This window comes from Temnothorax longispinosus, chromosome 2 (genome assembly GCF_030848805.1).
Source record: "Temnothorax longispinosus isolate EJ_2023e chromosome 2, Tlon_JGU_v1, whole genome shotgun sequence".
In the NCBI taxonomy this organism is placed as follows: domain Eukaryota; kingdom Metazoa; phylum Arthropoda; class Insecta; order Hymenoptera; family Formicidae; genus Temnothorax; species Temnothorax longispinosus.
This window is the reverse complement of record NC_092359.1, coordinates 24368656-24393825: the sequence shown is the minus strand read 5'-3', so window position 1 is coordinate 24393825 and position 25170 is coordinate 24368656. Positions and strand designations below refer to the sequence as shown.

Below are 25170 nucleotides of genomic sequence, written 5' to 3'. Positions count from 1 at the left end.
TTTCCTCGTCTCATCAACGAAATTTTCCCACGTAATATCCGCCCGGGGGGGAGGCGAGATTCCCGGCGGATACGCGCGCGTGTCCAACGACGTCTTCGTCGCGAGATCGCCTGAACCGCCATTGTAAGTGTTCGCGCGCCAAACGCTAAATCGCGCGATCGCAGATCGCAGCCAGTCCAGCCAGCGCGCGCGCCACATTCTCGAATCCCGAATCCCGACATTCCCGACACGAGGGAGGGAAAGGAAAGAGAAAAAAGGAAGGGAGGCGAGAACTCGGGGCGCCCGCGCCGCCGCCGCCGCCGAGTCGTGAACGGCGAACGAACGAACGAAACGAACGATTCTTTTCCGATGCCGCCGCTGCCGCGTTGCGCGGGATCTTTTGGCGGGAATTCGTCGACGCGCTCGGGCCGGGAACCAGTGGGGAGAGAGAGAAAGAGAGAGCGAGAGTGAGATAGAGCGAGGCTTTCGGGTCGGCTCGCGAACCGCGGCTCGACGAATCGCGTCGCAGTGTATCGTGTATCGTCGTCGGTCAGTTACGGCTTGGTATCCTCCCGGTAAGTTACCTCGCACATACGCGTCACGTTTGTTTGCTGCCTGCGTGCCTGTGTATACGCCCGCGAGTCGCGAGTCGCCGTGCTCCGACTCCGATCGCTCCCCCGTTTGCTCCTGACGGATCGGGAGCCGGAGCGTCGCCGCTGCGCCGGCCGGCTCCGCTCCGCTCGGCTCGGCTCGCCGCCACCGAGGGCGAACCGCCACCGCGCGCGCGAGAAGAGTGGAGGCTGCGCTGGGCTCGGCGCGGCGGGGCGGTTGCGTGCGTGTGAACGTGTGTGTGTGCGAACGGGCGCGCGCGCGCGCTCGTGCCTGTGCCTGTGTGTTGGAGTGCGCGGGCATAGCGGCGCCTGCTAATATACGCGATACGGCGGCGAAGCGGACGAGAGTCGGGAAGCGTGCCGAGTGCACACTGCGCACACGACGCGGGCAAACGCGAGACGCGAGTGATCGAGCTTACGAGCGAGCGAGCGAGCGCGCGCGCGTCCGGCGACAGAGTGCGTTTATCCCTCCGGTCCGGTGGTTTGCGCGTCGGTCAGGCCCGCGTGAGGACGGCGTCTCGCGATACAATACGATACGATACGATACGATACGATTACGACGCGAGGTGACGCGAGGCGACGCGACGTGACGTGACGTGACCGCACGGCGCACCGCGAGACACCACCGACCGCCGCCACGCCACGACGCGCGCTGCCAACCGGCGACGTAAAGGAGAGCGCGGTATCACCCTTTGTTCTCCGCGGCGAGAGACGAGAGTGTGCGTGCGGGCCCGATAAAATTTCGACGTGCGCGATAAAATTTCTGTCCCAACCGCGACAAGTGAGGTGAGTGTGTGAGAGAGAGAGTGCGGGCGACGGGCGTGCGCGCGCGTTCCACGGCCGTGTCCGGTGTCGCGTATACGTACGCGGCGCTCCAACGTTCGTTAACTCGGCGACTCCGGGGGCCGCCGTCGCCGCCGCGTAGCGGATCGTAATATTTATTTGGGCGGTAAGCGCGCGCGGCCGTGCCGCGTAAGCGCGCCGAATAATTCGGCGGGCCCGCGAGCCATTTTTCGGCGCGCGCCCCGTCGCCGTCGCGCCCTTACTTGCAGAGATTACCTCCGAGCCTCGGGCCGCCCGACGGCGCGAAGTAGACGCCGCGCGGAGGCACACACGGCACCCGCGGACGCCATGATTCGCGCCTCTCTCTTTCTCCCGCGGCGCGGCGTCCCCCGGCCCCCTCGAACCGACGCGCGACGGCGACGGCCGTCCCGTCGGCCGTGCGGCGATTTTGGCGGTCCCCCTTCGCGTGGCGGCCGACTCGCGGCCCACCCGCGAGAAATTCGCGGACGAGGGAGTCGATCGCGATCTCGCTCCCCGCGACGCGCGGCGTCCCGCCGAGATTCCACGCGATCCGTTTGCAAATTTTGAAAATGGCGGGCGTGTAACTTCGACGAGAAAGAGAGAGAGAGAGAGTCGGACGCGTCGAGACGCCGTTACTCCACGACTCCACGACGCGACGTCGTTCCCTCCGCCCGAGTAGCGACGGAGGGAATTATTCGAGTCTCGAATAAATTGGTTCGATCGCGCGCGCGCGCGCGCCATATCGCGCCCGCGCCCCGAGCAGGCGTTCTGCGACGCAACGTGCACGTCGCGCGCCGCACCGCGCCGCGTATCTCTTCCCGTAAACTTGCAAGGCGCGTAATTGATAGTACCGATTTTCGCGGCGCGTTTGCGCACTCCGTCTCTCTCTCTCTCTCTCTCTCTTCGCCGCGATCTCCCCGATGCTTCTTCAAGCGCGCGGGACAATATCGGGAGATCGATAGTCACGCTCGCTTCCTTTATTTTTACTTTTATTTTCTTCGATTCGAGAATCTCACTGTATATTTGTCCACTGTGCAATAACAGCGATAAATGCGGCGAGCTGGCTTTTACCGGTTCTCCCGTAAGGTTAACGCATCCTTGCGAGGAGATGCATTTTACGTTCGGCGTTCTATATACGCATATTATTAATAGATACAATGTACTTGTTTTATTATATTTTTATTTATTTATTTTATTTATTACCGACATACGGCACAAGATTTTGTTTACGGCATGAGATTTTGCGTATTAAAGAAATATCCGCGAGAGTTAAGGACATGTTCAAGGACTCGATGGAAAAACCATCGGGTAACGTATTTATTTTCGCGCTAGCCGCACAACATATACACGCGTGTATACACAGATGACTCGGAACTCTTTGTATTGTATTAGTTAGCGCTGTTCGTGGCTCATCTTGTTGGGGACGACACGATCTGAAAAAGAGACGAGGAAACGGATTCAGAGAGATAATCGATATCGATTTGACTTTTACAGTGAAACAGGACAATAAATATGTCAGACGATAATTCGCCCGTGGTGGAGGAGCAAAAAAAGAAGAGGGGCAGGCCGGCTAAGGCGGACAAGAACGCTGTTAAGGAGCCCAAAAAGAGGGGTAGACCCGCCGCGGAAAAGAATAACGCGGTACGCGCCGCCAAGTCTGACAATGAGGATGACGCACCACCTGGACCTGTTAAAAAAGGAAGGGGTAGACCCAAGGGATCCCACAAGAAGAAGGTACGGGGCGCTCGAAACGTCTGTAAAAATTGTGTATACATTTTCATGAATTTAGAAGAAAATTCTTAATCGAGCTGTAAACTGTTGTATTGCTCTACTTAATCTTAATGGTTAATAATCTATTTTGGAAAAAAAAAAAAAACGGGAATATTGTTGAACTTACAGCAAGGACCACCAAAAGGCACAACTACTTCGTCACGTGGCCGTGGCAGACCGAAAAAGACAGAAGAGAAACCCGAGCTCACTGGTGAGGATGAAGACGAGCAAGAAGAGGAGGAGGAAGAGGAGGAGAATTGAAGCATCCCGAGATGCAATAGAGGAGGACGAAACTAACACAGCTGACTTATCCTTCGAAGATTTTTAAATAGAAAATTGAATTCAATTTAATCATTTCAAGATTTACTTTTCCTTCATTTTAACCCGGTTAACTTTTGAGCGAGTGATGAAACGGTGGACATTGTTCTCGCCGATCACCGGAGTTTTCTGTGGAACTCCGGTTCCCGGTGCGCATTGCCACCCACTGATAAATTAAAAAAGAAACGTTGGATGCAAAAGTTGTGTTACAAATTTATTAAGTTCTTTATATTTACTCGACATCACTACTATTAATGAAATCATACTTTTAAGTACTACGTACGTGTAACCTTCTTTAACAGTAAAAGACTGGATTAAAATGCAGATCTCAAAACTTTTTTTTCACTTGCCCGAGAAATGAGGTTTGATAAACTTTTTTTTAATTAAAAAAAACTTAACGCAGTATAGAATATTGTGTCACATGTTTGCTACCTCCTTTTCTCCTTCATCTACATATTACGCGATTCATGAAGCAAAAAAAAAAAGAACTCCATACCGATCTAATATTGTAAGAGATAGAGAAAGGTAAACGAAAAAAAAAATACTTCTTGTATGTAACATATGCAGGGACTATTCTTTTTCTAATTAACACTAATAAGTGCATTTTCTTAATGAATGTATATTACTGTCGTTTTTGAGGCAAGCATATGTGTGAATGTCAAATTTGTATTAAAGTAAATAAACTCAAAGTACTCTTATTAATTTTGCGTCCGTATTTTTCCCGAAACTTAAAATTCTGAGCAAAAATTCTTCAACATTTTATCGCAAAGCTGTGACAACATTTCGTACGAGCGATAGCGTAACTTATTCGTTTCGTTATAGGAAAATTATTTCTCAAATTTATTCGAGGAAAAAGAATATGGGAAAATAAAGTTATTTTGATCGAGGAAAAAAAACAGAATCTTAAAAAAAAGGATGAAGTAGGGAAAGATGAATGTGATTAAGATGTATCAAATAATAAAGTTGTGAAAAATTTCATATTTATATTTTCTATTATGAAATTAGTTGCGTAAAAGTCAATGTCTATGTACATTTTAATTGGTTAATACTTCAGAACTTGCACGTATAATATTTAGCTTTAATAAAAAGATTCGAAATTTAATTTCATACATAATTTAGATGACATTAGGCTATAAAAGCTGAACAAAATTGTGGAGTATATTTCTAATAAATATACTTTCTTTTATAAAACTTCGGTCTCTTTGAGAATTTGTATAACGAAAAATTACAGTTCTCAGCTGAAGTCGTAAATTCCAGTATACTTAAGAACTTGATGCGTACAAGAAATTGCGGTAAATAAATATATTTAGCCTATGATAAGTATAGCTTGATGGAAAAAATGATACAAATGCCATGCAAAAATGTACTATTAGTGACCACCGAATAGCTCTGCATTTTCTTCGGTATCCATGGATTGGTATCCTTGCTGTAAAATCAATTGATTCTTATTTTCAAGATACTCGCGCGAATCGCAAGCGAAAACAATCTTACACACTCGTCTCTGATGTGTATTATAGCACTCGTCCAACAGCTCGGTCTCCCAGTCGTCCTCCTCCTCTTCGCCAGGATCAAAGTTGTACATTGGCATGAGTCTGTGTCTTAAACGCTCCAACTTGCGCTTTCTCGATACAATCAGCACCTTTAAAAACAAAATTTAGACGTTAAAGTTCGGGAAATCTTATTCATACCTAACAAGAAAAACAGGTAAAGTTTTGCTGAAAAAGAAAAAGAAGCATTTGCCGCGATTGTACTATCGTATTTTGTATTTATCGGCAATTCTCATAAAACGATAAGATATGCGTTATAAATTTTAAAACATGTGTAAAAAAATAGTATATCACGCATTGTGTTAATAGTGTTAATGCTCGCGTAGCAGCATGTTTAAAAACAAAAACGAGGACAGGGGAAAAACGTCACAAGGTAATGACAAAAGTGATATCGCTACCCATACCACAGCTGATAGTATAATAACCGAGACCACCACACCGAGTGGCACAAAAATATATTCCACTCCTTCGGGTGGACCGAACTCGTCGAAGGATTCGGTTGTTGTTGTCGGCGTGTACGTTGTCGTGCTTCTCGAAGTGTTATGCGATATCGCCGTAGGTTCGGACAGCAAAGTTATGGCGGTTTTGGATAAATTCCACAATCGTTGATTGTTCTCGCTGTCCTGTGGCAGCTCTACGTACGCCGTCGTGGGCACGCTGTCGTTGTAGACCGTACTCGGCATGCTTGGGGAGACCGTTGCGAGATCGTTCACCAGTATAGTGTACAAAATAGACTCGGTGACGTCCGTCGCGTTGTTGTACTCTCTCGTATCATTCGTATCATTATTCTCGTGCATCTTATTAGAGAAAGCTCGGTTAATTATTGCTAAGCCATCAGTTAGTCGCGCGAGAAAGCTCCTCGCAGGTGTGGCACATAATTAATATCTTACAAGCTTCAATAAAATTAATAAGTGTTTCTTCTCAATAAATAGGCATGCATGAAACGAGACGTGTCCGCTCTCTCTCTCTCTCCTTACGCTATTACTTCTCAGGCTTGGGGTTGAATATCCTCGAAGCGCAGACAGACCATCCAGATAGACCCAGGTAATCTCTGGTTCTCGTGGGAGACGTGGTTGTCGCGGGTCGAGTCACTTTTCCGGTCTGTTTATTTTTTCTCTCTTTCCTCGCGCTCCGTCAACAAACATGCGCGTTCTTCGCCGCGCCGCGATAACCGTGATAGGCGGTATCATGTGCTCGTCGTTGGATACCCTGTCATCCTTGGATATCGGTTTACGCACGTGTCGATGAGGTGAGCACCGACGTCATCGTCACCTCGGTCTTATCAATTTATTCACCGTGGCGACAGACAGATAATCCCGGCTCTGTCGTTGAACGACGTTGTAAGAGCACACTCTAATATTGCCGTGGATCCACGGAGAGGCTCCAGATTCAGACAGACTCCATCGCGTCGCATTATCCGCTGGACAGCGATCCTCTTCCCGAGAGTTGGTCTACCACCGCGATTTATTCGGCTGTCGCTGCATCACTGCGCATCGCTGACGTTATAGTATTTCCACCGTGGCGTTTCCCCCACGGCTCCTTTTCTCCGTCTTCCTCAATCCTTCCCCTCGGCGAGACGCGTCTTAACTCGACATCTCGACGACGGTATTTCGCACTGATGATCGCTGATCGCTACGAGTGTCCTCGTCCTCGACCTCGACGATTTGCGCATGATGCGAAAACGACAGCAGCAGACGACAGCCGCGGACGCAAGCGCGGAGCACGAGGGGGCCTCTCCTCCGTCTCGTCTCCGCGGAAAGTGGAATGGAAAGCGGAAACTCGAAATCCTGAAAGCCCCGTATCTCTGATTACGCGGATGGCGAGTGGCGGTTCCGACTCACAATAGATTTATTTTTTATAACTAAACTTTTAGCTATATTTAAAGTAAAATGAGTATATATTTGAAATTTGGCGAAAGCGAAGAAGGGAAGTTCTAACGAAGTTCAGTACCGCAATAAAAAAAAGAAACCTAATTATATGCTGATGATCAAAGATCGCAACGTGTAAATTAAAAATTTTGATCAGAGTAGGTTAATTAATATAAGGATTGCGTTGCTTGCACTTTTTGCATTTAGAATCGCTTATTTTCTCCAACACCCGAGTATGTACATTTACCTCGCTTTAAGATAAAATTTTTCGAGTTCTCAAGCAACACGAACAAATCTATAATCACAATATAGAATAAAAGTATAGCTGTGTAGCAGACGGTGATCCGGAGGAGTTTGCGAACCACTGCTTTTGGAGGTTAACCCCAAACTTGCCGCGACGCGTCCGAAAGGTTAGGTCTCGACTCCGAAAAGCAGACTGAAGCAGACGACGGGCTGGTTGCTGGTTGACGGTTGACGCGGGTTTACGTTTACACAGGCCTCTCCAACGTGAAAAGAAAAAGAGCTAAAAAAATAGGCCTATAAAGAGTACAGCGCGTTTCGTGAATCGAGTTCTTTTTGGGTGTAAATAATTAGGGACTGGTGTAGATGAGCGCATCATTTCTCGAGACCTCCCAGCCAATTGGCGCGCTCATCTACACTCGATTCTCGATCAATGAAACGCAGTGTACTACATTACATACGGAGCACGTGTTTTCTCGCATTCTCGCCGGCTTGCATCATTCGCACACGTATTGCAACATCATAAGCGGTCAGGTGTCATTAATTTAGGAAGAAGGAGAAAAACACGTCGCTCCGGATGGTCACGGCACGGATGAATCTCGGGAGGTATAAACTACAAACGAGCCGAGGTCTTCAGCATCCGATAATGATCGTTGTGCCGATTGTCAATGATCGTGCGGACTTTAACGCCGAGAGATCTGGCGCGAGATAGTCTTTTGATTAGAGGCCACTTTTCCGCTTTATCAGCTCAATGACGGTTCTTGAAATCCTCTCGTTCACTATCGTCGAGGTGGATCATAACGCGGTGAGGAAATGCTTCACGAGCAGGAGGGGTCCGCGGCGAATCTCTCCAAGAGAGACATCCTGCTCACGTCGTTTGTCGTAAGTGTCGCAATTTGTCACGACCGGCTAATTACAGTTCGATGTTTCACTTCCTCAATGATTAATCAATTAATCGCACATTGATCGTTTATCGAGCGTAAACCTCGCCGATTAATTCCACGCAACGTGAACGTCTGCTATTTCAAATTGATTATCGTAAATTAGGGGCATAAATGCTCCTCTCTAATTTCGTCATAAATAAATTCTACGTTGTCGATAGCGTGCTCTTTATTGAAAGGTAAAATTTTGACCTACGATTTTATTAGAAAATAATCGCTATTTTATACGTCAGTCAGGTGCTCTTGCAGGGATCATTTGTGACGTGACACTTTTCCCATTGGACACCCTGAAAACGCGCTTGCAAAGCCAACATGGGTTTTTCCAATCCGGCGGTTTCAGGCAGCTGTACAAAGGTGTGGGTCCCGTGGTGCTGGGTTCAGCTCCGTCAGGTACACGTTACAATTTAGCACAGAGTCACATCCAGAAAGCATTTTATCTCTAATATTAACGAAAACAATCTTGTTACAGCTGCTATATTTTTTATCACTTATGAGGGAATAAAACAGTATTCGCAACCATGTATACCGGATCAGTATCACTCCATTATACACATGGTCGCAGCATCGTCTGCCGAAGTAGTAAGTAATTCGTTAATCGTGTTCAACAATGTCTTGTATAAAGCGTCGTCTACAATGGCAGCAGAAGTATGCAGTAAGCTATCGACCAACCACAGTCGATTATTCTGGAATTGTAAAAATCCCATTGTCAATAACTTACTGCTTACGTCTTACTGTATACTCCTCCTGCCATTGTAGACGACGCTTAATACAGTCGAATAAATCTGATATTTTAAACTTTGGTGCTAGCATACAACTACAAGTATGACTATTAATCACGTAAATCATATTTTATATCTATTATATAAATAATATTTTATAAATCGTGCGATACCAAAAATGTTATGTAACAATATGTTGAAACTTACTCGACTTAACGCGTAGACTGCCTGCTCGGTTCGGGTGCCAGTTGAGGTAATTAAACAAAGGAAACAAGCGCTCTTGCCTGACACGCATCGACTGAGATTAAGAACACTGTATCGCGGTTACGGAAGCACCGTTCTTCGGGATCTGCCGTTCGGCGTGATCCAAATGCCATTGTGGGAGTATTTCAAGCTTTGTTGGACCCAACGGACGCAGCGAGAATGCACACCCCTGGCAGGCGCCGCTTGTGGCTCTGCGTCAGGTAATGACTCGAAACTCGCGTGTACTCGGTGAAATAATTTCGGTTAAAACAATCAGAATCGTTATTTATACGAGATTTTTTATATTTTTCATTTCTCATACACAGTTGCTATATCGGCCGCTGTAACGACGCCGTTAGATGTTGCCAAGACTAGAATTATGTTGTCCAGCACGTCGGCGGAAAGAGAGGAAGTTAAGATATCGACAATGTTGAAAGAGGTTTACAGAGATCACGGCGTTAAAGGGTGAGGATTGTGTAAGATACTGTATTTCTCAATCTAAATCCATTCCCGATATTTCAATGACGGAATAACGTTTTCAGGTGGTTCGCTGGTTTTCTTCCGAGAGTAACTGGCTTTACTGTTGGTGGGTTCATATTTTTTGGCGTTTATGAGCAAGCCAGAGAATTTTGTATAGCCTACTTCTCCTAGTCGCTGTTAAATGAAAAAAATTATAAAAACTTAAATTAAATTATTTATGAATACATTCTAGTACGTGAGCTTTCTTACTCAGCAATATCCTACTGGGATCAATTCTGAAAGGTACGTATAGATTAATATTCAGCTGTAAAAAGATCAAAGTTTAAAAGAATCACAGAATTGTTTATTTTCAGTCTCTTAAGGATCGAGTTTCGGAGAAAATCAAACACGTTCAAGTTTCTATTGGATCCACGTGCACGAAGAATCATAATGAATTAATCATGCCTAACTTATTAAATAATAGTATTATTTTATCAGCATGGGCAGACGTATTGTTTTATTGTTTAAGATATGAAAAGAAGATTAAAGACAACGAATAAAATAGAAATTTTGTTTTAAACAATTTCAATTGAATTAAATCACTTGTTAAATTAAATGGAATTTGATTGAAGTCTAAGCTCTATTTTTGTCAGCGGATTATGGTTCTAAAAATTAAAAAAAGAGTAAGTTTAATCGAGATTAATTTGCATTGAAAAACATAGCAAGGAGCGTGTCCGTGTCGACCAATCAGAATTCGTAATCACAATCGTAAGTTTCAAAATGGCCGTCTTGCGTTTTCAACAATTCTCGACTGTGATTGGTCGATTCGCGTTTACCGAGCTGTGCGCCGCTTCCCCCTTTATTCCGGTAGGGAAATTCGATTAGTTGAGGACGCATCGCGCGTCAGCTTCTCTCTGTGCCCAATAGCGGCTAAATTCACGTCTGTTCGACCGATCGCCGCTCGCACACGCTCGCACATGGCGGCCATGTTTTAGGACGCGTTTACCAACCACGGCGTCTCGCGCGAGTCGAGCCAATATTTTCCGATAATCAATCGAATTTGCATTTGTAAAGCAGGCGTCGCGTAAAATCATCGCGCGCCGGTCAATCGAATCCCGCCGTAATTGATAACATTGCTCTCGCTACAGTCGATATACGGGTTTTTCGCCGTACGATGGACGTGCGCCCAGTGCACCCACGGCCAACTTCAGAGGTGTGTCATGTTTGCGCTCGGCGCGTTGCTTCGTGATCGGGATCGTCGTTTTACGCTGTCGGGAATCTATGAAAGATGTTGTCGCTAGGCCCGAAAAAGGACGGCGGACCCAACGCCAAGTTCTTCGAGGCGCCGGAAGTTCTCACCCAGCTTGATGGTGTTAAGCAGTGGCTGCTCAAGAACTGCAAGAAGGTACGCTCGTTCTGTGTGCGAACATGGATACCACCCGGCGTCGTAAACTCGTCGCGGTGTACTGCAGTGTACTGCGTGCGGGCCTTCGCTTCTTCTCTCGCGGCACGCGCTATCATGTCGATCGCGATTTTTCCACGCCGCCGATCGGCCGGTGTCTTTTTCAGATAAATTTCTTGACAGAAAAAATTTCACGAGAATTCTCGCAATGCGCTGATATTATCTTTTATAGCGCTGACGCGGACGCGACTATCATCCCGATGACTGTACATCATCGTGAAATTTTTTAACTGTATATCTATCGCTTATACGCGTATGTATATGTGTGTACAGTGAAAGCATGAAATCAGTAATTATGTACGCTTATCTGTATTATTATATACAATTACCTAATTTTATTCTTTCACTGGAGCATTATATATATATGTGCACACACACATGTATACATGTATAGAACTTTGGACAGAAGTAATAAACAAAAAATCGACAAAATATTTGCAGGAAAGCATAATCGTGATTATAAAACGAGAATAGTATGTATTTATATACGTTCCTACTCCCTCATTAATTTTTTGTATTGATTATATTATGCGAGTATTAAATACGTTTATTTCATAATTTCTTTTTTTGTGATTCTTTGTAGTATGTACAAACGGATCCGCCCACTAACAAGAGCTTAGCCACGTTGCTGGTGCAGCTTTTGCAGTTTCAGGAGGACAATCTCGGAAAAAATGTGTCAAAGCCACCTATGACTAGGCTTCCAGTATGTAAAATATGTGTATTACGCAACGAAAGCAATATTGATGTAACATTTTGAATCAATTATTTATTCAATTTTTACAGATGAAATGCTTCCTGGATTTTAAGCCTGGCGGTGGAGTGTGTCATATATTAGCTACTGCTTATCGTTTTAAGCAGGAACAAGGATGGAGGCGCTTCGATTTTCCCGGTGGAAAAGTAATTGTTTACTCCTTTTATATATATATCTTTAGCAGAGAGATATCTTTCTTTATATTGATACTGAATATTGATACTCCTGCTCTGTATATAAGGATTGCACAAACATGGAACTGATTAGCGAATCACTATTATTACAGTCGGGATCCCGTATGGATCGTACGGTGGACATGCTGGTGGCGGCGGAACGTGCTTTAATACAGAATAGATGTATGACTGTACCAAGTATTTTCGTGAGACCGGATGTCGACAAAAACACAGCTGCGAAAGTAAAAGATGTAGTTAGAAAGCATCAGGGGACTGTCGTGGAGAATGAGGCGGATGCTACACACATTATCTATCCTCCAGTAGATCCGATGGAAGAGGAATACGCACGACCCTGTATGAGACGCGAGCGATCGGTTCTAATTCATTGGTACTACTTTCCAGACAGTTATGATTCTTGGTTGACACTGGATCTTCCGTGGGATTATCCCGAAGGGACTTACACAAACACAAATTCAAGGTGCTTAAACATTTGATGATCTTTTAATGTAAATTAAGCTAATTAACTGATGGAAATTGATTTATCGAAAATTTGACAATTAATTGAAATTAGTTGATGCTGTTGATCAATTTTAATACGTTGGGAGCGTTGTTGACAAAATATTTCTACTTACAAATTTAATTTATATGTAAATGCTAAATGTAAATTAATATGTTAAGTAAACTCTGCAATTATTTTCTAGATCAATGTATAAAGTATCGGCTACATGGGCGTTAGACTTAGATCAATATAATGAGTGGATGAACGAGGAAGATTACGAGGTAGATGATAGCGGTCAGAAAAGAGTACACAAATACAGGCTCTCGGTGGAAGATTTGATGGCACAGCCATCACATCCGCCACCCGCGAAGAAACCTAAGAGGAAACGATCGCCCAGCCCACCTCCAAAGCTCGGCAAGCGTAAGAGGTACGATTTTGATAACGAATGATAACGAGTTCTCAAGTTTCAAACGGGACTTTGCTCACCTTCGATTTCGTACGTTGCCATTTATAGTAGCAGAGCACCGTCGGGTATTCAAAGCGCTTCTTCCGCGTCATCGACAACGGTCCCAAAGAAATCACGCGGCGGCGAGGAAGAGGAAGATTTGACTCAAGGAATGGAGGATCCGCCTGCCGAACCTCGTATCGTCGAGGTGGTTGCTACGCCCGCAAATCCACCGATCGCAGGCCAGGGTAATGCAACAACGGGTAACTCCACCTTGGCGTCTACCGGTAGTAAAAAGCAAGATAGCGAACTCCAACCTCTCAAATCGGGCAATTTAACCGATCTTGATGAACAAATGGAAGGTATGTAAAAAAACCTAGATAATTAAACTTAGATCGGTGATGTAATATCGTAATGCCACACATGTTGGCATCAGATTGATAGTTATAAATGTTTTTCAATTATATGTTAATTTAACGAATCCTGAACTAAAAGCTGTCGATATCTCATAGGAGACAAAGGAAGCTCTCAAGGTGGACAAGATAGAGAAGAGAGAGATACTAGTAAAGAAAGAGGTGAAGGTGGCAAAGGTGATGAACCGGAAGACAATGTGACGGAACAGACGCATCATATCGTTGTTCCTAGCTATTCCGCCTGGTTTGATTATAATTCGATTCACACCATAGAGAAGCGAGCTTTATCAGAATTCTTTAACGGTAAAAATAAGTCCAAGACTCCGGAAATTTATCTTGCGTATCGGAATTTTATGATCGACACTTATCGATTAAATCCAACGGAATATATTACATCTACCGCCTGCAGGTAATATACCTAATTAATATATGCATATAAAACTGTTATATTTTTATTATTAAAAGAAAATCGAAAAAAGACGTTTTTTCTTTCACATATGAAACCATTTATAGGCGGAATTTAGCTGGGGACGTATGCGCGATAATGCGCGTGCACGCATTTTTGGAACAATGGGGACTTATTAACTATCAAGTAGACGCAGAGTCCAGACCGACGCCAATGGGACCTCCACCGACATCGCACTTCCACGTTCTGTCGGACACGCCATCCGGTTTGGCACCGGTCAATCCAAATCCGCCGAAAACGCCGCAGCCATCCGCTGCAAAGATGTTGCTCGACTTGGAGAAGAAGCCGAGTGTGACGGGTGCCCTGGGTACAGAGGAGAAGGCTTCGGCGGGCGCAATGGCAAATTTCGGTCTGAAAATCGACCAGTATTCGAGGAAACCGGCAGTCCTAAAAAACAAACAAGCGGCAGGTGCCACGCGCGATTGGACAGAACAGGAGACACTTTTGCTATTGGAAGGATTAGAATTGCACAAGGACGATTGGAACAAAGTATGCGAGCACGTGGGCTCGAGGACGCAGGACGAGTGTATCTTGCATTTCTTACGTTTACCTATAGAGGATCCATACTTGGAAGAAGGCGGTCCCGAAGGGCTGGGCCCATTGGCTTACCAACCGGTACCGTTTTCGAAAGCCGGTAATCCTGTTATGAGTACAGTCGCCTTCCTTGCATCGGTCGTGGATCCTAGAGTAGCTGCGAGCGCGGCAAAGGCAGCTATGGAAGAGTTTGCCGCGATAAAGGATCAAGTACCAGCTGCATTAATGGACCAGCATTTACGAAACGTTCAAGCTAGCGCTAATTCAGACGGTAATTTTATAATTGTATATTATAAATTAGAAACTAGAGTAATCTAGTTTGTGTAAGGCAATGCATATAATGATTGTAATGTACAAAAAATATCAATTATTTTTTCATTTTTACAGGTAAATTTGATCCAGCGGCGGGGCTAGCACAATCGGGCATCGCTGGCACAGGACCGCCTGAACCGCCTGACGATACAGCGGCTTCTACCACGACAACGACCCCGTCCGTACCTACGGGCGCGGCTAGCTCTCCTCATTCCACGGCGCCGACTCCCGAAGCGAAGAAAGAGGAACAAGATAAAGCTAAAGATGCTATGGAAGTCGAACAATCTCAGGTAGATGTTACGAAGAAAGAGGATGAATCAAAGGAGGGCGAAGAGGACACAAAGTCTACCACTGATCCAGAGGCTGCTGAAGCGAAGGAGAAGAAAGACAAGGTAAATATTGAACACAGTGAATTTATTTGACATATGTTATAAAAGAGAATATCAAAATGTTTAAATAATTGATACCGCCCAATATCGTGTGTTTAAACTTAATTTTTCTTTTTCGCAGGTCGTAAGGGACGCTCAACTACAGTCTGCAGCAGCAGCAGCATTAGCGGCCGCAGCTGTTAAAGCCAAACATTTAGCAGCTGTGGAGGAACGCAAGATCAAGTCGTTGGTCGCGTTGCTAGTCGAAACTCAAATGAAGAAACTGGAGATTAAATTGCGTCACTTCGAAGAATTGGAAACCACGATGGAGCGTGAACGCGAGGGTCTTGAGTATCAGCGGCAGCAGCTCATCACCGAGCGGCAGCAATTTCATCTCGAGCAACTGAAGGCGGCCGAGTTTAGGGCACGACAGCAAGCTCACCAACGACTGGCTCAGGAACAACAACAGCAACAACAGCAGCAACAACAGAATCAACAACATCCACCTTGGCAACCGCCTGGTGCGCAGCAGCAGCAGCAACAGCAGCAACCGCCAAGTCCGCAGGCTCAACCGCAACAACAGCCGCCACCGCACACGCCACCGCAGCAGACATAACTCTTTTGTGAGTTTGAATCTTTAAATGGTTAAGTAGTTAGTCCATCGTAAACTTTTACAGATTATGACACATTACTAACGCTTCTCCAGTCCCTCTCTTTGTTTCTTCGTATTTATTCGATGATGATTATTTGCTTCCAAGTTACAGATCGTTTCCACGATTATGTATACAAAATAATTTCACATCGTTTTGAGACATTTCGTATCTCGAAGAAGGAATAAATATAGTTTGCAAATGTTTCTCTGTAGTTTTGATTTCTATTATATGGATGCATATATGGGAAGAAATTATCTTTCTTCATAATATATCACATAAAAAACAAAAAAGAAAGGTTTCTCGCGGAACAAATTTTGTATTACTCTTTTTCAATGACAATAAGAGTTATAAAAGACGTACACATTTGAGATATACATTATACGTATTATTACACATAATATCATTATCGAATAATGTGACATTTGATCTACAGAGCCTCGTTGTCTATCAATTCCAGCACTAAGTCAGTCATGAGTCGAGCACATTCAGCGTTTCCGCGTGGCGGTGCTCCTGCGGTATTATGTTTCTCCTCGCTAGTTTCCGTGCTACTCGTTTCGTACAGATTCGGTGCTTCGTGACTGGCGCATGTGCTAATTGGTAGAATGTCCAATGCCAATCCCAATCCGAATCGTCCGCATCTCCGCATCTCTTCCTTTAATCTGTAATCGTTGAGTAGACGATAATATCAAAGAGGTAGTCAAACCATTCTAAGTCTATGTTTTTAAACTCAGAAAATAGTGAACACCGCAAAATTACATTTATATTCGTTAAGACGATAATATATCCGTTTTTAAAGACATATGAAATTTAAGACGATTTGCAAATAAGCTCTTCGATTAAACGAAAAGTCACTTATAAAGTGCAAGTAGTTTATTATAGTTTTGTTGCACAACTCGGTATTTTACTTACAATTCCCACATGATAGCTGGATCTTTCGGCGGCTGTTCCGGATTGAGAACGCGCAAGGAGGACATCAGATGGGAATGATAATGCTGGAGAAGCTGTGTCATGTAAGCCCGCCTAACAACACCACTCGTGCAGCAGTATAGCAAGTTCGCAAGATCAAGAGCGAGTGAACCGACCCGCGTCAGTTGAAAATCAACTAGATAAACGGCCTGCAGAAGCACAGTATTAAAAATCAAGTCTAGGAGGTTTCGCAGCGAGACGCATCTCACATTCGTGCCAGTCAACATTGTCAGTCTCGAGTGTGATTTATAGATCATAACGCGGGGTAAATATTCTTGCATCGTGTATCTGGCTGTATTTATTTTTTTGTTATAATTATCTGAAATTTTTATCCAGCATGGATGGAAAACTAAACGATTGAGAAAGAGAGAAAGAGAGAGGAAGAGAGTTAAGTATGAGTGTGTAAAATGTACATTATATATCTTTTTCTGAATTTTTTCAACTTTCGGGCGTTATGTAATTTTACGTCACGATTTTTCTAAAAGTTGACTATATCGAATTTAATTAGATGTAATTATGCATAATGCAAGAATCTTTGCGACCGGCTACACGGGTCTAGGGTGTGATCACTTTCGCTAAACCGGAATCTTTGTAATAAGATCGCAAATGGAAAAAACATTTGAATCATATAAGAATCTTATAAATTTATATAATAAAAGTGTATGGAACAACAAAAGTGGTTTCTCGTTTCGTTATCTTGTAAAGTATCTGAAAAAACAAAGGAAGATGATTACCATCATCTGACGATAATCATCTTTTTATTAAACATATGCGACCTTTCATTGTAGATATTACCAGACATGCAATGTGTATTGCACTTTTCTAATTTACTTTTCTTACAAAATAAAAGATTCACCTCTGTATCCGAGCTTGGTTCATCCTGAAAGAGGAAATTGTTGGTCCAACAATCACCGTGACAAAATACGGAGAGAGGTCCTTGCGCGGAGACGAGTTCGCTCATAGTGCGGAAAAATACATCTTCGTTTAGGAAAGCTTGCAACTTCGTCATTACCTCCTGTCTTCTGTGATCTATGTGCGAAGGAAGCGCTTCGGACACCATCGTGATGGCATTATTCACGGCCACGCGATAATACTGACGGTACCAATCTTCATTATCCCGTCGAAATAACGTTTCTTGTATACCTTGATCAGGATTTCTTAAACTCATGAATTCTTCCGGCCTTTAAAAAGTAATATCTTTTTGCATTAAAACTAGGAGACGAGGATAGAGAACGAAACTCTTGCGTGTAAAAAACAAAATTTCTTTTTAGCAATATTTTCATTATCATTAATATTTTTAATTACAGCGATTCTCGAGCTAGTCTATTTCTAAGAAAATCTAGTTAATCTTCTCGAGTTATCCAGAATAAACTTGTTATTTCCACAATTATAATTGTAGAGACTAAACATACTTACTTCGATTCCTTTAACGTCAAACTAAGTGCGTGAAAGCCTGCTAGAGCCTTCAGCACATGCTCTAGATTCTCCACTTCTAATCCTTTCCGTCTATCTGCCATCTTAAAACCTCTCTGTCTCAAATCTTCCATGGCAATAAGATCGGCTCTAGCAGCGTATATCTTGGGTACTCCGCTGAACACTCTTCTACCGTTTGACTGCAGTCTGTTCAGCGTGGGCCACACATGCTTATAAAACACGACTTCGTTTCTGAACAGTAACTCGCTCTTAAACGCCTCGCGACGTTTCTTAGATTCCGGTAGTATCTTGTAAATGATGGCACATTCGTAATTAATGTATTCCTCATTTTTCAACAGCTTACGTCCCTTTGCCCTGATCCGGTACAGCATCGAAGTATAATTATCTCCTCTTCCCGATCCTGGTTCTTCTTCTAAACTATCAATTTCCACATTGGGCTCATCCTCGGTAATTAATTCACGGATATCGTCGAGAGAAAGTTTATTACTACTATCGCCGCTGCTATCCATTATCCTGACAGATCTGCTGGAAATTCCAATCTTTACGACGATGATTTCGATGATAACTTCTCGATTTTTCCGGGTGGAGCAGACTTTAACATCCTATACTTCACGGTAGATCGGAGAGTTGTGCCAACTGACGCAGGAAATGAGTATTTGAGCGGCTAGAGCGGTTGGAGGGTTGCTACCTCCCACTGTTACCGATTTAATTCATTAATGATTTACGCCCCCCAACTCTAAGAGACAAGGACATTGATACATGTCAATCATGCACCTCATCATTTAGATTCTCCGCTTTGATTCTTCAAAACGCGGCGCGGGTTCGTCGCGCGGTACATGATATAATGATATAAAGAGACTCTTTCAATTGTTAGTATGTTTTGTGCACACACACAGTAGAGAAATATATAATGCATAAATATTCTTAAAAAGATTTATTGTATCAAGTAACAATTTATTAATACAATTGTACAATTGTATTAAGTAACAATGTATCGATAAATTAAAAACGGTAACAATCGCTGATAAAAATGTGGTTTTCACGCTTTTATATCTCGTCAAGAAATTTATATTACAGTGATATAATTTGTTTTTTTTGCTCCTTAAGAGTAAGGAAATTGACCCACGCTCAATTGAATCGATTATACAGATAGCTTGCAGAAGCACGATATTAATCAAGTCTGGATTTTGCAGTGAGACATCTGTGCCAGTCAACAATGTCAAAATCTTTAATATGATTTATAATTTTTTTCTTTGCTTCTTTTCTGGGAGAATAGGAAAGAAGGAAAAAAGATGTAATAGATAAGAAGATAGAACTACGAATCAAAAAGTTCTTAGAAAAGGAAAAAGGCAAGGTTGGATGGGATACAAAAAAAGATATACCACACAAGAGATGAAGGAAAGATCGAAATAGATAACAACATAGACAAAAGAGTTCTTGAAAGACGGAAGAATAGAGAGACAATAATTTCATTGATTTCTACCGCATCGATTATAGTGGACCGAAAGTTATAAAACAAACACATTTATATATACAGTACTTTATTTCGAAGAACTAATTCTCATCAGAGAGCTGTAATTTGAGAACGTCGTTACCCACTAAACTAATTAATATATTTTCCTGGTTGGAGGTAAGGGATACAGTTTTGTGTAACTTTTTAGCCATTTCCCCGGCTCCTTCTAAATTATGGAAAGTAACGTACTCCAGGAGTGTCTAGAAGTAAATGCACCGACGTTATTATAAATCAATTGATACTAATATTTAATTGAAACTAATATTTAAAACGGATGTACACTTACGAAAATCGCTGGCACGTGCGCTTGCGCCAAACACAATTCGAATATTTCGTTTATGTGTTCCGTTATAATGGTATTGCTATTCTTGATTAAATGCGGCGAACGAACCAATGACGATATAATTTCTACTGTTTTGTCGAAATTATTTCCACGTAGCAACAATATTATAATGTTGCCCACCACTGTATTGGATATCAAGACGTGCTGTATTTTTCTGACATTCTGAGCCTGTTGAAAAAATAATACACAATTATATATCATTTCAATATATCTGATTATAAAAATAAAATCCCATAACTAGCAATTTTAATCTTAACAATAGATTCTCTGTAATTTGAAATCGACTTGGTTTTTCTTTTTCTTCTTCAGTCAGCTCAGAAAGTATTAATGTATCGACACTTGCTAAGCAAAGACTCATTCCAAATTCGTCGGAGAATCTGTTATTGGATGCAAAATGTGAAGCACCCTACGTATAATTAAAATGTAATTTCAATTACTTGTATATGATCCCAAATAGCGAGCGCCATATCTGCGAATTGCGCATTCAACGAAGAATCGGGTGCGGGTTTACAATGTTCGCTCATCAAGTGCAATATATTCTCCAATAACTCTTCCCTGTCTAGATGACCGAACATGATCATGTGCGACCAGAGTTTTGGTATATATTGCGTGGCGGTCTCCGCGGGATGTAATTTAAGAGCTTCCAATATAGCACTCATTACGGCAGGTTCCGGTATAGTCACGTGCGGTACAAGCTTGCTGTAGAGATTGAAGAACGTCTCGAATTCTTCTGTTGCCAAAATTAACTCCAAATACAATCGATAATAGACGTGTTCCTGAAGCAAAATATTAGCTCTATACCAAATGCGTAATATAAAATATATATATATAATTAAATAACATATTTTCAAGAATACAAAATGCGCGACATAACAAATATCTTAGATCTTGTAAAAAATTGTTTTAAGTATTTGAACTCTCAGCAAATATTATAAATTCTGTGCATAATGCCATTAAAAAATATCGATTAAAGTTAAAAGATTTTTAAAAGAATGATGTTAATTTTATCCTTTATGTATGTTTTTTTTAATATTTTATTAATTACAAAAGAAATAAAATTATTTCACGGCACGTGGTGTTTTCTGGACAGAATGTGTTGAGGGTTTAAGAAACTTACTCTATAATTGTTGCCGATAAACTTGTAGTTTTCACCGGCGAGAAGAAGCTCATTCACCATTTCACCTGCTTGACGCTCACAGAACTGCCGGGACGCTATTTCCATCGCGGTAACAAAGAAATTTAAATCTTTTTCACTTTGAATGGTAAGGGTTTCCTCCTTTAAAGACTCCAAGATTTTCATAAAGCTACTGTATGACGCATCACCTGTTTCAATGAATAAACTCGTCAACATTTGGCCGGCACACAAAATCTTTGCGAGATAAGAGAATGTATAATTACCGAATCTACTTAAAATTCGCAGCAAATAAAAATATGTAGTTAACGATGGCTTTAGCTCGAATTTCGTGATATCGGCAAGTATGTTGGATACAAAATCTAGAGCTACTCGATTAGTTTTTATAGTAGTAGCTATATTGAGAGCGGCATTAAAGGTATGTATGTTTGGAGTGATCCCGTTCGCAGCCATTGCTCTGTATATTTCCATTACCAAAGATTTTGATTTTTCCTCTCCCTGTCTTAGCATTGGTACCATCGACATCACGGCATTATATCCATCGATGGATAATGGAATTTTTTTTCCTTGACTTTCATCATACAAGTGCCAAGCCCTGTCCGGCTAAAACAACAAAATTATATCAAATTTTTATTGAAATTTATAATAATAAGGCTTTAAAATATACAGTGAAAAAAAAAAGAAATTTAGGCAATAAGAGATCTGTATAGTTGACAGAATGCAAGCAATACAGTTAAAATTTGAGTGATTTATTCAAATAATTATTAACAATAAACAAACACACGTTTCGGTCTCTAAACTTGTTTCTAACTTTGTCCATTTTTACTTTTTGATATCCACAAAAGAGAGTCCCAATCTTTGATCAAAACGTACATTTGTTGTAAAGTTATCCAATCATCAAATAGACTCGAATTTTCTTTTTTCTTTTTTATCATAACGCATTTTTACGTTTCCGATTAAATCCATTGTAATTTGGTGGTACTTATAACTAATTTAAAAGTTATCTTACACTGGAATGTTTAGCTAAACCACATATCATCGCGGTATACGCAGCGGCTGCTACTGTGGGCTCTTGTTGCTTCAGAAATTCAAACAGTACATCGATTTGTGGATAACTTCTGTGTAAATCATCGATAAAATACAAAATATTATTTAAAGCCAAGTGAGGAAAATACATATCAGTAAAGGAAAAATAATGTATTCAATTTTCATAGACTCACATCCAAGCGTTCGCCTTACGTTTCTGTTCGAGTGCGTACCAACGATTCTCCAGCAAATCGTCACTGGTATGTTCACAATTATTGTAAAAACACAACAATTCCAAGAGTGCCTGTTTCGTTGGCACGGTTATCTCACCTTTTAGTAAATCGTATATCGTGATAGAGTTGGAAATGTGACCGTTTGATATCTCGTATAATAACGTTTCCTCCGTCACTTTACTTTCCTCTGTGTAAATGGGAGGTGGTACGAATGCCTGCAAAACAAGTGCAACAATATACTACTTGAACTTGCATATCGGTAATCAACAGTGGAATATTATATGAATTGACAATCAGATATAGATACGGCGTTTAATTAATGACATTACTTCTGATACAGTTACCTTAATTTCAGGGTCTGCTACTTTATGCTGAAATAAATCGCGGTGTTCCTGACGAACCCACATCGCTGTCTTCCTTCCAGACTCCTTCGCCAAGGCGTACGAGCGATTATGCATCTTTGACAGTGGCGTCAAGTAAGGGTCGTCGTGAAACTTATAATGTGGCGCCGTATAATCCCTGGATATCGTGGTCTCCAAAGCCTACAAGACAAATCGGACGACACACTTATAGAAGAGCATCATCCAAACAAATTTGCTCCTACCTTCAGGAGCGAAATAAAATACAATTTCCTTTACCTTGAGAACATCTGTGGGACCACGTTCTATCCTTTTTGGGATATGGACATCCGTAGATGAAGCTGACGTTGCGGTTGTCGACTGTAACCGTACCATCAATTCCTTGTACAATTTTCTGCGAATGTTTAAAATACGAATAAAATTATCACAAGTTACTGTTCATTCATCCTTATATAAATATCCTTTTAGAAACAAATGTATATTCTTTAAATAGATTACCAGATATTATTTAAATAACAGGTACAACATTCACGTGTATGAAAAGTAAGTCGATCGTGAAAAATAATTGAAATTGCTAGATTTACTTTCCAACATTTCCGAAATTATTTAAAGTACTCTCGTCGTATCGTCGGTGCGTGGCGCGTGCATAACAGTGCATAACGAGATCCGGCAATTTCGCTCAGAAAAGCAATTGATCTACGTATGTAAACTGAACGAATCGTAACTTGTTACGTACCCACGCGAAATTCTTGCCAAAGAATTCATGATGTCAGTTGTGAAGATGAAAGAAATTAATGTTTCCTATATTTTTCCTCTCAATCTTTACAGCCGCAAGTTTGGAGGTTAGATCATTGGAGGTCATGAGGTTAGGTTAGGTTAGGATTAAACGCGACACCCGACACCGCATGCAGCGGATAATGAATTCTCCGCGACAAATCGACGATAAATTTGATATTTTAGTACCTTTCCGATGCGGCAAAATCCGCAAAATGATTAAATCGCAATTAGGTACATCATAAAAACCGATGACGATGATACATCAAAACAAACTCATTAAATAAAATTTCTCGAATTGATATAAAGCTAGAGCGAAGCAACACGTTAATTATTGTGAGAGCACGTTCGATTAAATTCTGATTGACTAGTGATTGATTTAGATGACAGAATTACTTGGAGCAAAATTTTTAACCACATAATTCGTTGTCCCTGATTTTTATCTTTCTTTTCCCTAAAGAATAAAATAATAATTCTATTCTTGATAGTACAAGTTTGATAAGTTACATATATTAAACACTGATTAAGTTTAATCGAAGATCAGCTAAAAGATCACAAACTACCTCGAAATTATAAATATCTCTTGACAAACAGCTTTTTTAATTATACAAATAAATGATAAAAGTTTCAACATACTCTTAAAAAATGTTAAAACATAAATTAACGGAATAGCGATAGAATGTTCGTTAATTAAGTCGAGCAAATTAGTCCTAAATCTCTTTTGACTCTCAAGGAGGGGAAGGCTTCTCAGGAAAAGAAATCTCGAGAGAAAAAAAGCACGCAAATGCTGGTATATATTTATCGTGCATGGTACCCTGCCCGCTACGACATGTGACGAGTGATGAAACATAAAAATATGATCGATAAGTACGTTGGTCAGCAATTCGCTCTTGTTAACGCTTTTCCGTACAACCAACTGCATTTTGCGAGATGTTGGTTCCACGTTCCACCTGGCCCTGTAATGCATTTACAAGTATCAACGCGGATTAACCCCGGCTGGCTTACGTCAATCTCTCGTAGAGCAATGGGACATCTGGTGATCTGGTCGGCTCGGTTGCCTATCCGTAGGCTTCGCTTCCCGTAACGGAAATGCGTATCGCGTAATGTGCCCAGGGATAATTCCTGTCCCTGCACGTTTCTGTCACCCAAGGCTCTAATTGTAAGGGTGACATTGATCGAACTCAGATTAACTTAATCAACGGATTAACTTGTGATTATTCGTAATAATTTCATTAATATGGCTAGAATTATTAAATTTTATTGTTTGACATAAAAAGATTAAATTAGGGACCATAAATTACATAGAAAAGTTTGTTGTGAGCATGGTTGAATTTATATTGTCCATCAAGGTAATCGAAGTTTCGCCCAAGTTACCCTTAACGCTGCGCGGATTCTACGTTGCATCAAAATCGATGGAGCTTCTCGTACGAAGATTCGCTTTAGATCTTTAATTATCAGAATATCAAGTATCAATTAATTATCAAAATTCAAGATCAAATTAAAATTCTTTTCAGATTCATAAAAATTTTTTAAGATAAAACTATTAAGATCAAGATAGAGTATTTGCAATTTCACGCGTCGTGCAAATAAAACCATTTAAAGAGAAGCAAAAATACATAAAATATAAAATATATAAAATGACAAATAAAAACCATCCTAAAATCTGAGTCCAAAAGATAAGTGGGTCTAAAGATATTCGCAAGATATTTTGACGTGTTTACTTGCGAGGGATTAGCACGTAACACAGTGGCAGGAGAATTAATTCTGATAGAGAAGAAATTAAATTCCCACTGCATAATATTAGAATGCCCGATG

The 25170-nt window shown here is 41.8% G+C and overlaps 6 protein-coding genes across 14 annotated transcripts; 3 read left to right on the top strand and 3 right to left on the bottom strand.

Moving 5' to 3' along the window:
- The first annotated feature begins 344 nt into the window (after window positions 1–344).
- On the top strand, window positions 345–4184 carry D1 (D1 chromosomal protein). Of its 2 annotated transcripts, none has more exons than XM_071771767.1 (3): window positions 345–554; window positions 2889–3128; window positions 3294–4184. In XM_071771767.1, the coding sequence occupies exons 2-3, from the start codon at window positions 2907–2909 to the stop codon at window positions 3423–3425; spliced, it is 354 nt and encodes a 117-aa protein (XP_071627868.1). In that variant the 5' UTR covers window positions 345–554; window positions 2889–2906; the 3' UTR covers window positions 3426–4184. The 2 variants fall into 2 exon arrangements, with proteins under 2 accessions (XP_071627868.1, XP_071627867.1); XM_071771766.1 differs by lacking the exon at window positions 345–554 and adding an exon at window positions 905–1376.
- LOC139809103 (uncharacterized) lies at window positions 2555–7286 on the bottom strand. Of its 7 annotated transcripts, none has more exons than XM_071771760.1 (5): window positions 7145–7286; window positions 5920–6816; window positions 5428–5826; window positions 4978–5121; window positions 4446–4908 (listed from the first exon to the last, which is right to left on the bottom strand). In XM_071771760.1, the coding sequence occupies exons 3-5, from the start codon at window positions 5824–5826 to the stop codon at window positions 4852–4854; spliced, it is 600 nt and encodes a 199-aa protein (XP_071627861.1). In that variant the 5' UTR covers window positions 5920–6816; window positions 7145–7286; the 3' UTR covers window positions 4446–4851. The 7 variants fall into 7 exon arrangements, with proteins under 7 accessions (XP_071627865.1, XP_071627866.1, XP_071627861.1 ...); XM_071771761.1 differs by having other exon boundaries at window positions 6007–6816; XM_071771762.1 differs by having other exon boundaries at window positions 6015–6816.
- A 125-nt stretch (window positions 7287–7411) lies between these two features.
- LOC139809101 (mitochondrial S-adenosylmethionine carrier protein) lies at window positions 7412–10067 on the top strand. Of its 2 annotated transcripts, XM_071771756.1 has the most exons (8): window positions 7412–7443; window positions 7687–8019; window positions 8312–8468; window positions 8548–8657; window positions 9021–9261; window positions 9367–9505; window positions 9583–9802; window positions 9874–10067. In XM_071771756.1, the coding sequence occupies exons 2-7, from the start codon at window positions 7951–7953 to the stop codon at window positions 9689–9691; spliced, it is 825 nt and encodes a 274-aa protein (XP_071627857.1). In that variant the 5' UTR covers window positions 7412–7443; window positions 7687–7950; the 3' UTR covers window positions 9692–9802; window positions 9874–10067. The 2 variants fall into 2 exon arrangements, with proteins under 2 accessions (XP_071627857.1, XP_071627856.1); XM_071771755.1 differs by lacking the exon at window positions 7412–7443 and having other exon boundaries at window positions 7465–8019.
- A 140-nt stretch (window positions 10068–10207) lies between these two features.
- Mor (SWI/SNF- related protein mor) lies at window positions 10208–17217 on the top strand. Its single transcript, XM_071771710.1, has 11 exons — window positions 10208–10904; window positions 11545–11664; window positions 11745–11858; window positions 11999–12363; window positions 12587–12811; window positions 12899–13191; window positions 13342–13651; window positions 13756–14513; window positions 14630–14946; window positions 15065–15545; window positions 16501–17217. The coding sequence occupies exons 1-10, from the start codon at window positions 10788–10790 to the stop codon at window positions 15536–15538; spliced, it is 3093 nt and encodes a 1030-aa protein (XP_071627811.1). The 5' UTR covers window positions 10208–10787; the 3' UTR covers window positions 15539–15545; window positions 16501–17217.
- On the bottom strand, window positions 15633–18752 carry LOC139809095 (uncharacterized). Its single transcript, XM_071771739.1, has 4 exons — window positions 17958–18752; window positions 17398–17722; window positions 16485–16690; window positions 15633–16234 (listed from the first exon to the last, which is right to left on the bottom strand). The coding sequence occupies exons 1-4, from the start codon at window positions 18482–18484 to the stop codon at window positions 16003–16005; spliced, it is 1290 nt and encodes a 429-aa protein (XP_071627840.1). The 5' UTR covers window positions 18485–18752; the 3' UTR covers window positions 15633–16002.
- A 142-nt stretch (window positions 18753–18894) lies between these two features.
- Window positions 18895–23471, bottom strand: LOC139809086 (small ribosomal subunit protein mS39). The gene is made up of 10 exons (XM_071771723.1): window positions 23318–23471; window positions 22861–22975; window positions 22567–22764; window positions 22184–22437; window positions 21973–22081; window positions 21230–21566; window positions 20949–21154; window positions 20269–20607; window positions 19775–19999; window positions 18895–19688 (listed from the first exon to the last, which is right to left on the bottom strand). Exons 1-10 carry the CDS (start codon window positions 23344–23346, stop codon window positions 19530–19532), a joined length of 1971 nt encoding a protein of 656 aa, XP_071627824.1. The 5' UTR covers window positions 23347–23471; the 3' UTR covers window positions 18895–19529.
- Window positions 23472–25170: the final 1699 nt, after the last annotated feature.

Excerpts from the sequence above, each read along its gene's own strand:
- LOC139809086 (XM_071771723.1), bottom strand. The coding sequence starts at position 23,346 with ATGAATTCTTTGGCAAGAATTTCGCGTGG. Across the intron at positions 22,976-23,317 it reads TTGGCAAGAATTTCGCGTGG|AAAATTGTACAAGGAATTGA; the intron begins GTACGTAACAAG and ends AAACATTCGCAG. Across the intron at positions 22,765-22,860 it reads GTCCCACAGATGTTCTCAAG|GCTTTGGAGACCACGATATC; the intron begins GTAAAGGAAATT and ends TTTGTCTTGTAG.
- LOC139809101 (XM_071771756.1), top strand. The coding sequence starts at position 7,951 with ATGCTTCACGAGCAGGAGGGGTCCGCGGCGAATCTCTCCAAGAGAGAC. Across the intron at positions 8,469-8,547 it reads GCTGGGTTCAGCTCCGTCAG|CTGCTATATTTTTTATCACT; the intron begins GTACACGTTACA and ends ATCTTGTTACAG. Across the intron at positions 9,506-9,582 it reads AGAGATCACGGCGTTAAAGG|GTGGTTCGCTGGTTTTCTTC; the intron begins GTGAGGATTGTG and ends TAACGTTTTCAG.
- LOC139809095 (XM_071771739.1), bottom strand. The coding sequence starts at position 18,484 with ATGGATAGCAGCGGCGATAGTAGTAATAAACTTTCTCTCGACGATATC. Across the intron at positions 17,723-17,957 it reads TTGACGTTAAAGGAATCGAA|GCCGGAAGAATTCATGAGTT; the intron begins GTAAGTATGTTT and ends TACTTTTTAAAG. Across the intron at positions 16,235-16,484 it reads CCAGCTATCATGTGGGAATT|ATTAAAGGAAGAGATGCGGA; the intron begins GTAAGTAAAATA and ends CAACGATTACAG.
- LOC139809103 (XM_071771759.1), bottom strand. The coding sequence starts at position 5,826 with ATGCACGAGAATAATGATACGAATGATACGAGAGAGTACAACAACGCG. Across the intron at positions 5,122-5,427 it reads TACTATCAGCTGTGGTATGG|GTGCTGATTGTATCGAGAAA; the intron begins GTAGCGATATCA and ends TTGTTTTTAAAG. Across the intron at positions 4,909-4,977 it reads ATAATACACATCAGAGACGA|CAAGGATACCAATCCATGGA; the intron begins GTGTGTAAGATT and ends TTGATTTTACAG.
- D1 (XM_071771767.1), top strand. The coding sequence starts at position 2,907 with ATGTCAGACGATAATTCGCCCGTGGTGGAGGAGCAAAAAAAGAAGAGG. Across the intron at positions 3,129-3,293 it reads AGGGATCCCACAAGAAGAAG|CAAGGACCACCAAAAGGCAC; the intron begins GTACGGGGCGCT and ends TTGAACTTACAG.
- Mor (XM_071771710.1), top strand. The coding sequence starts at position 10,788 with ATGTTGTCGCTAGGCCCGAAAAAGGACGGCGGACCCAACGCCAAGTTC. Across the intron at positions 10,905-11,544 it reads TGCTCAAGAACTGCAAGAAG|TATGTACAAACGGATCCGCC; the intron begins GTACGCTCGTTC and ends GATTCTTTGTAG. Across the intron at positions 11,665-11,744 it reads CACCTATGACTAGGCTTCCA|ATGAAATGCTTCCTGGATTT; the intron begins GTATGTAAAATA and ends CAATTTTTACAG.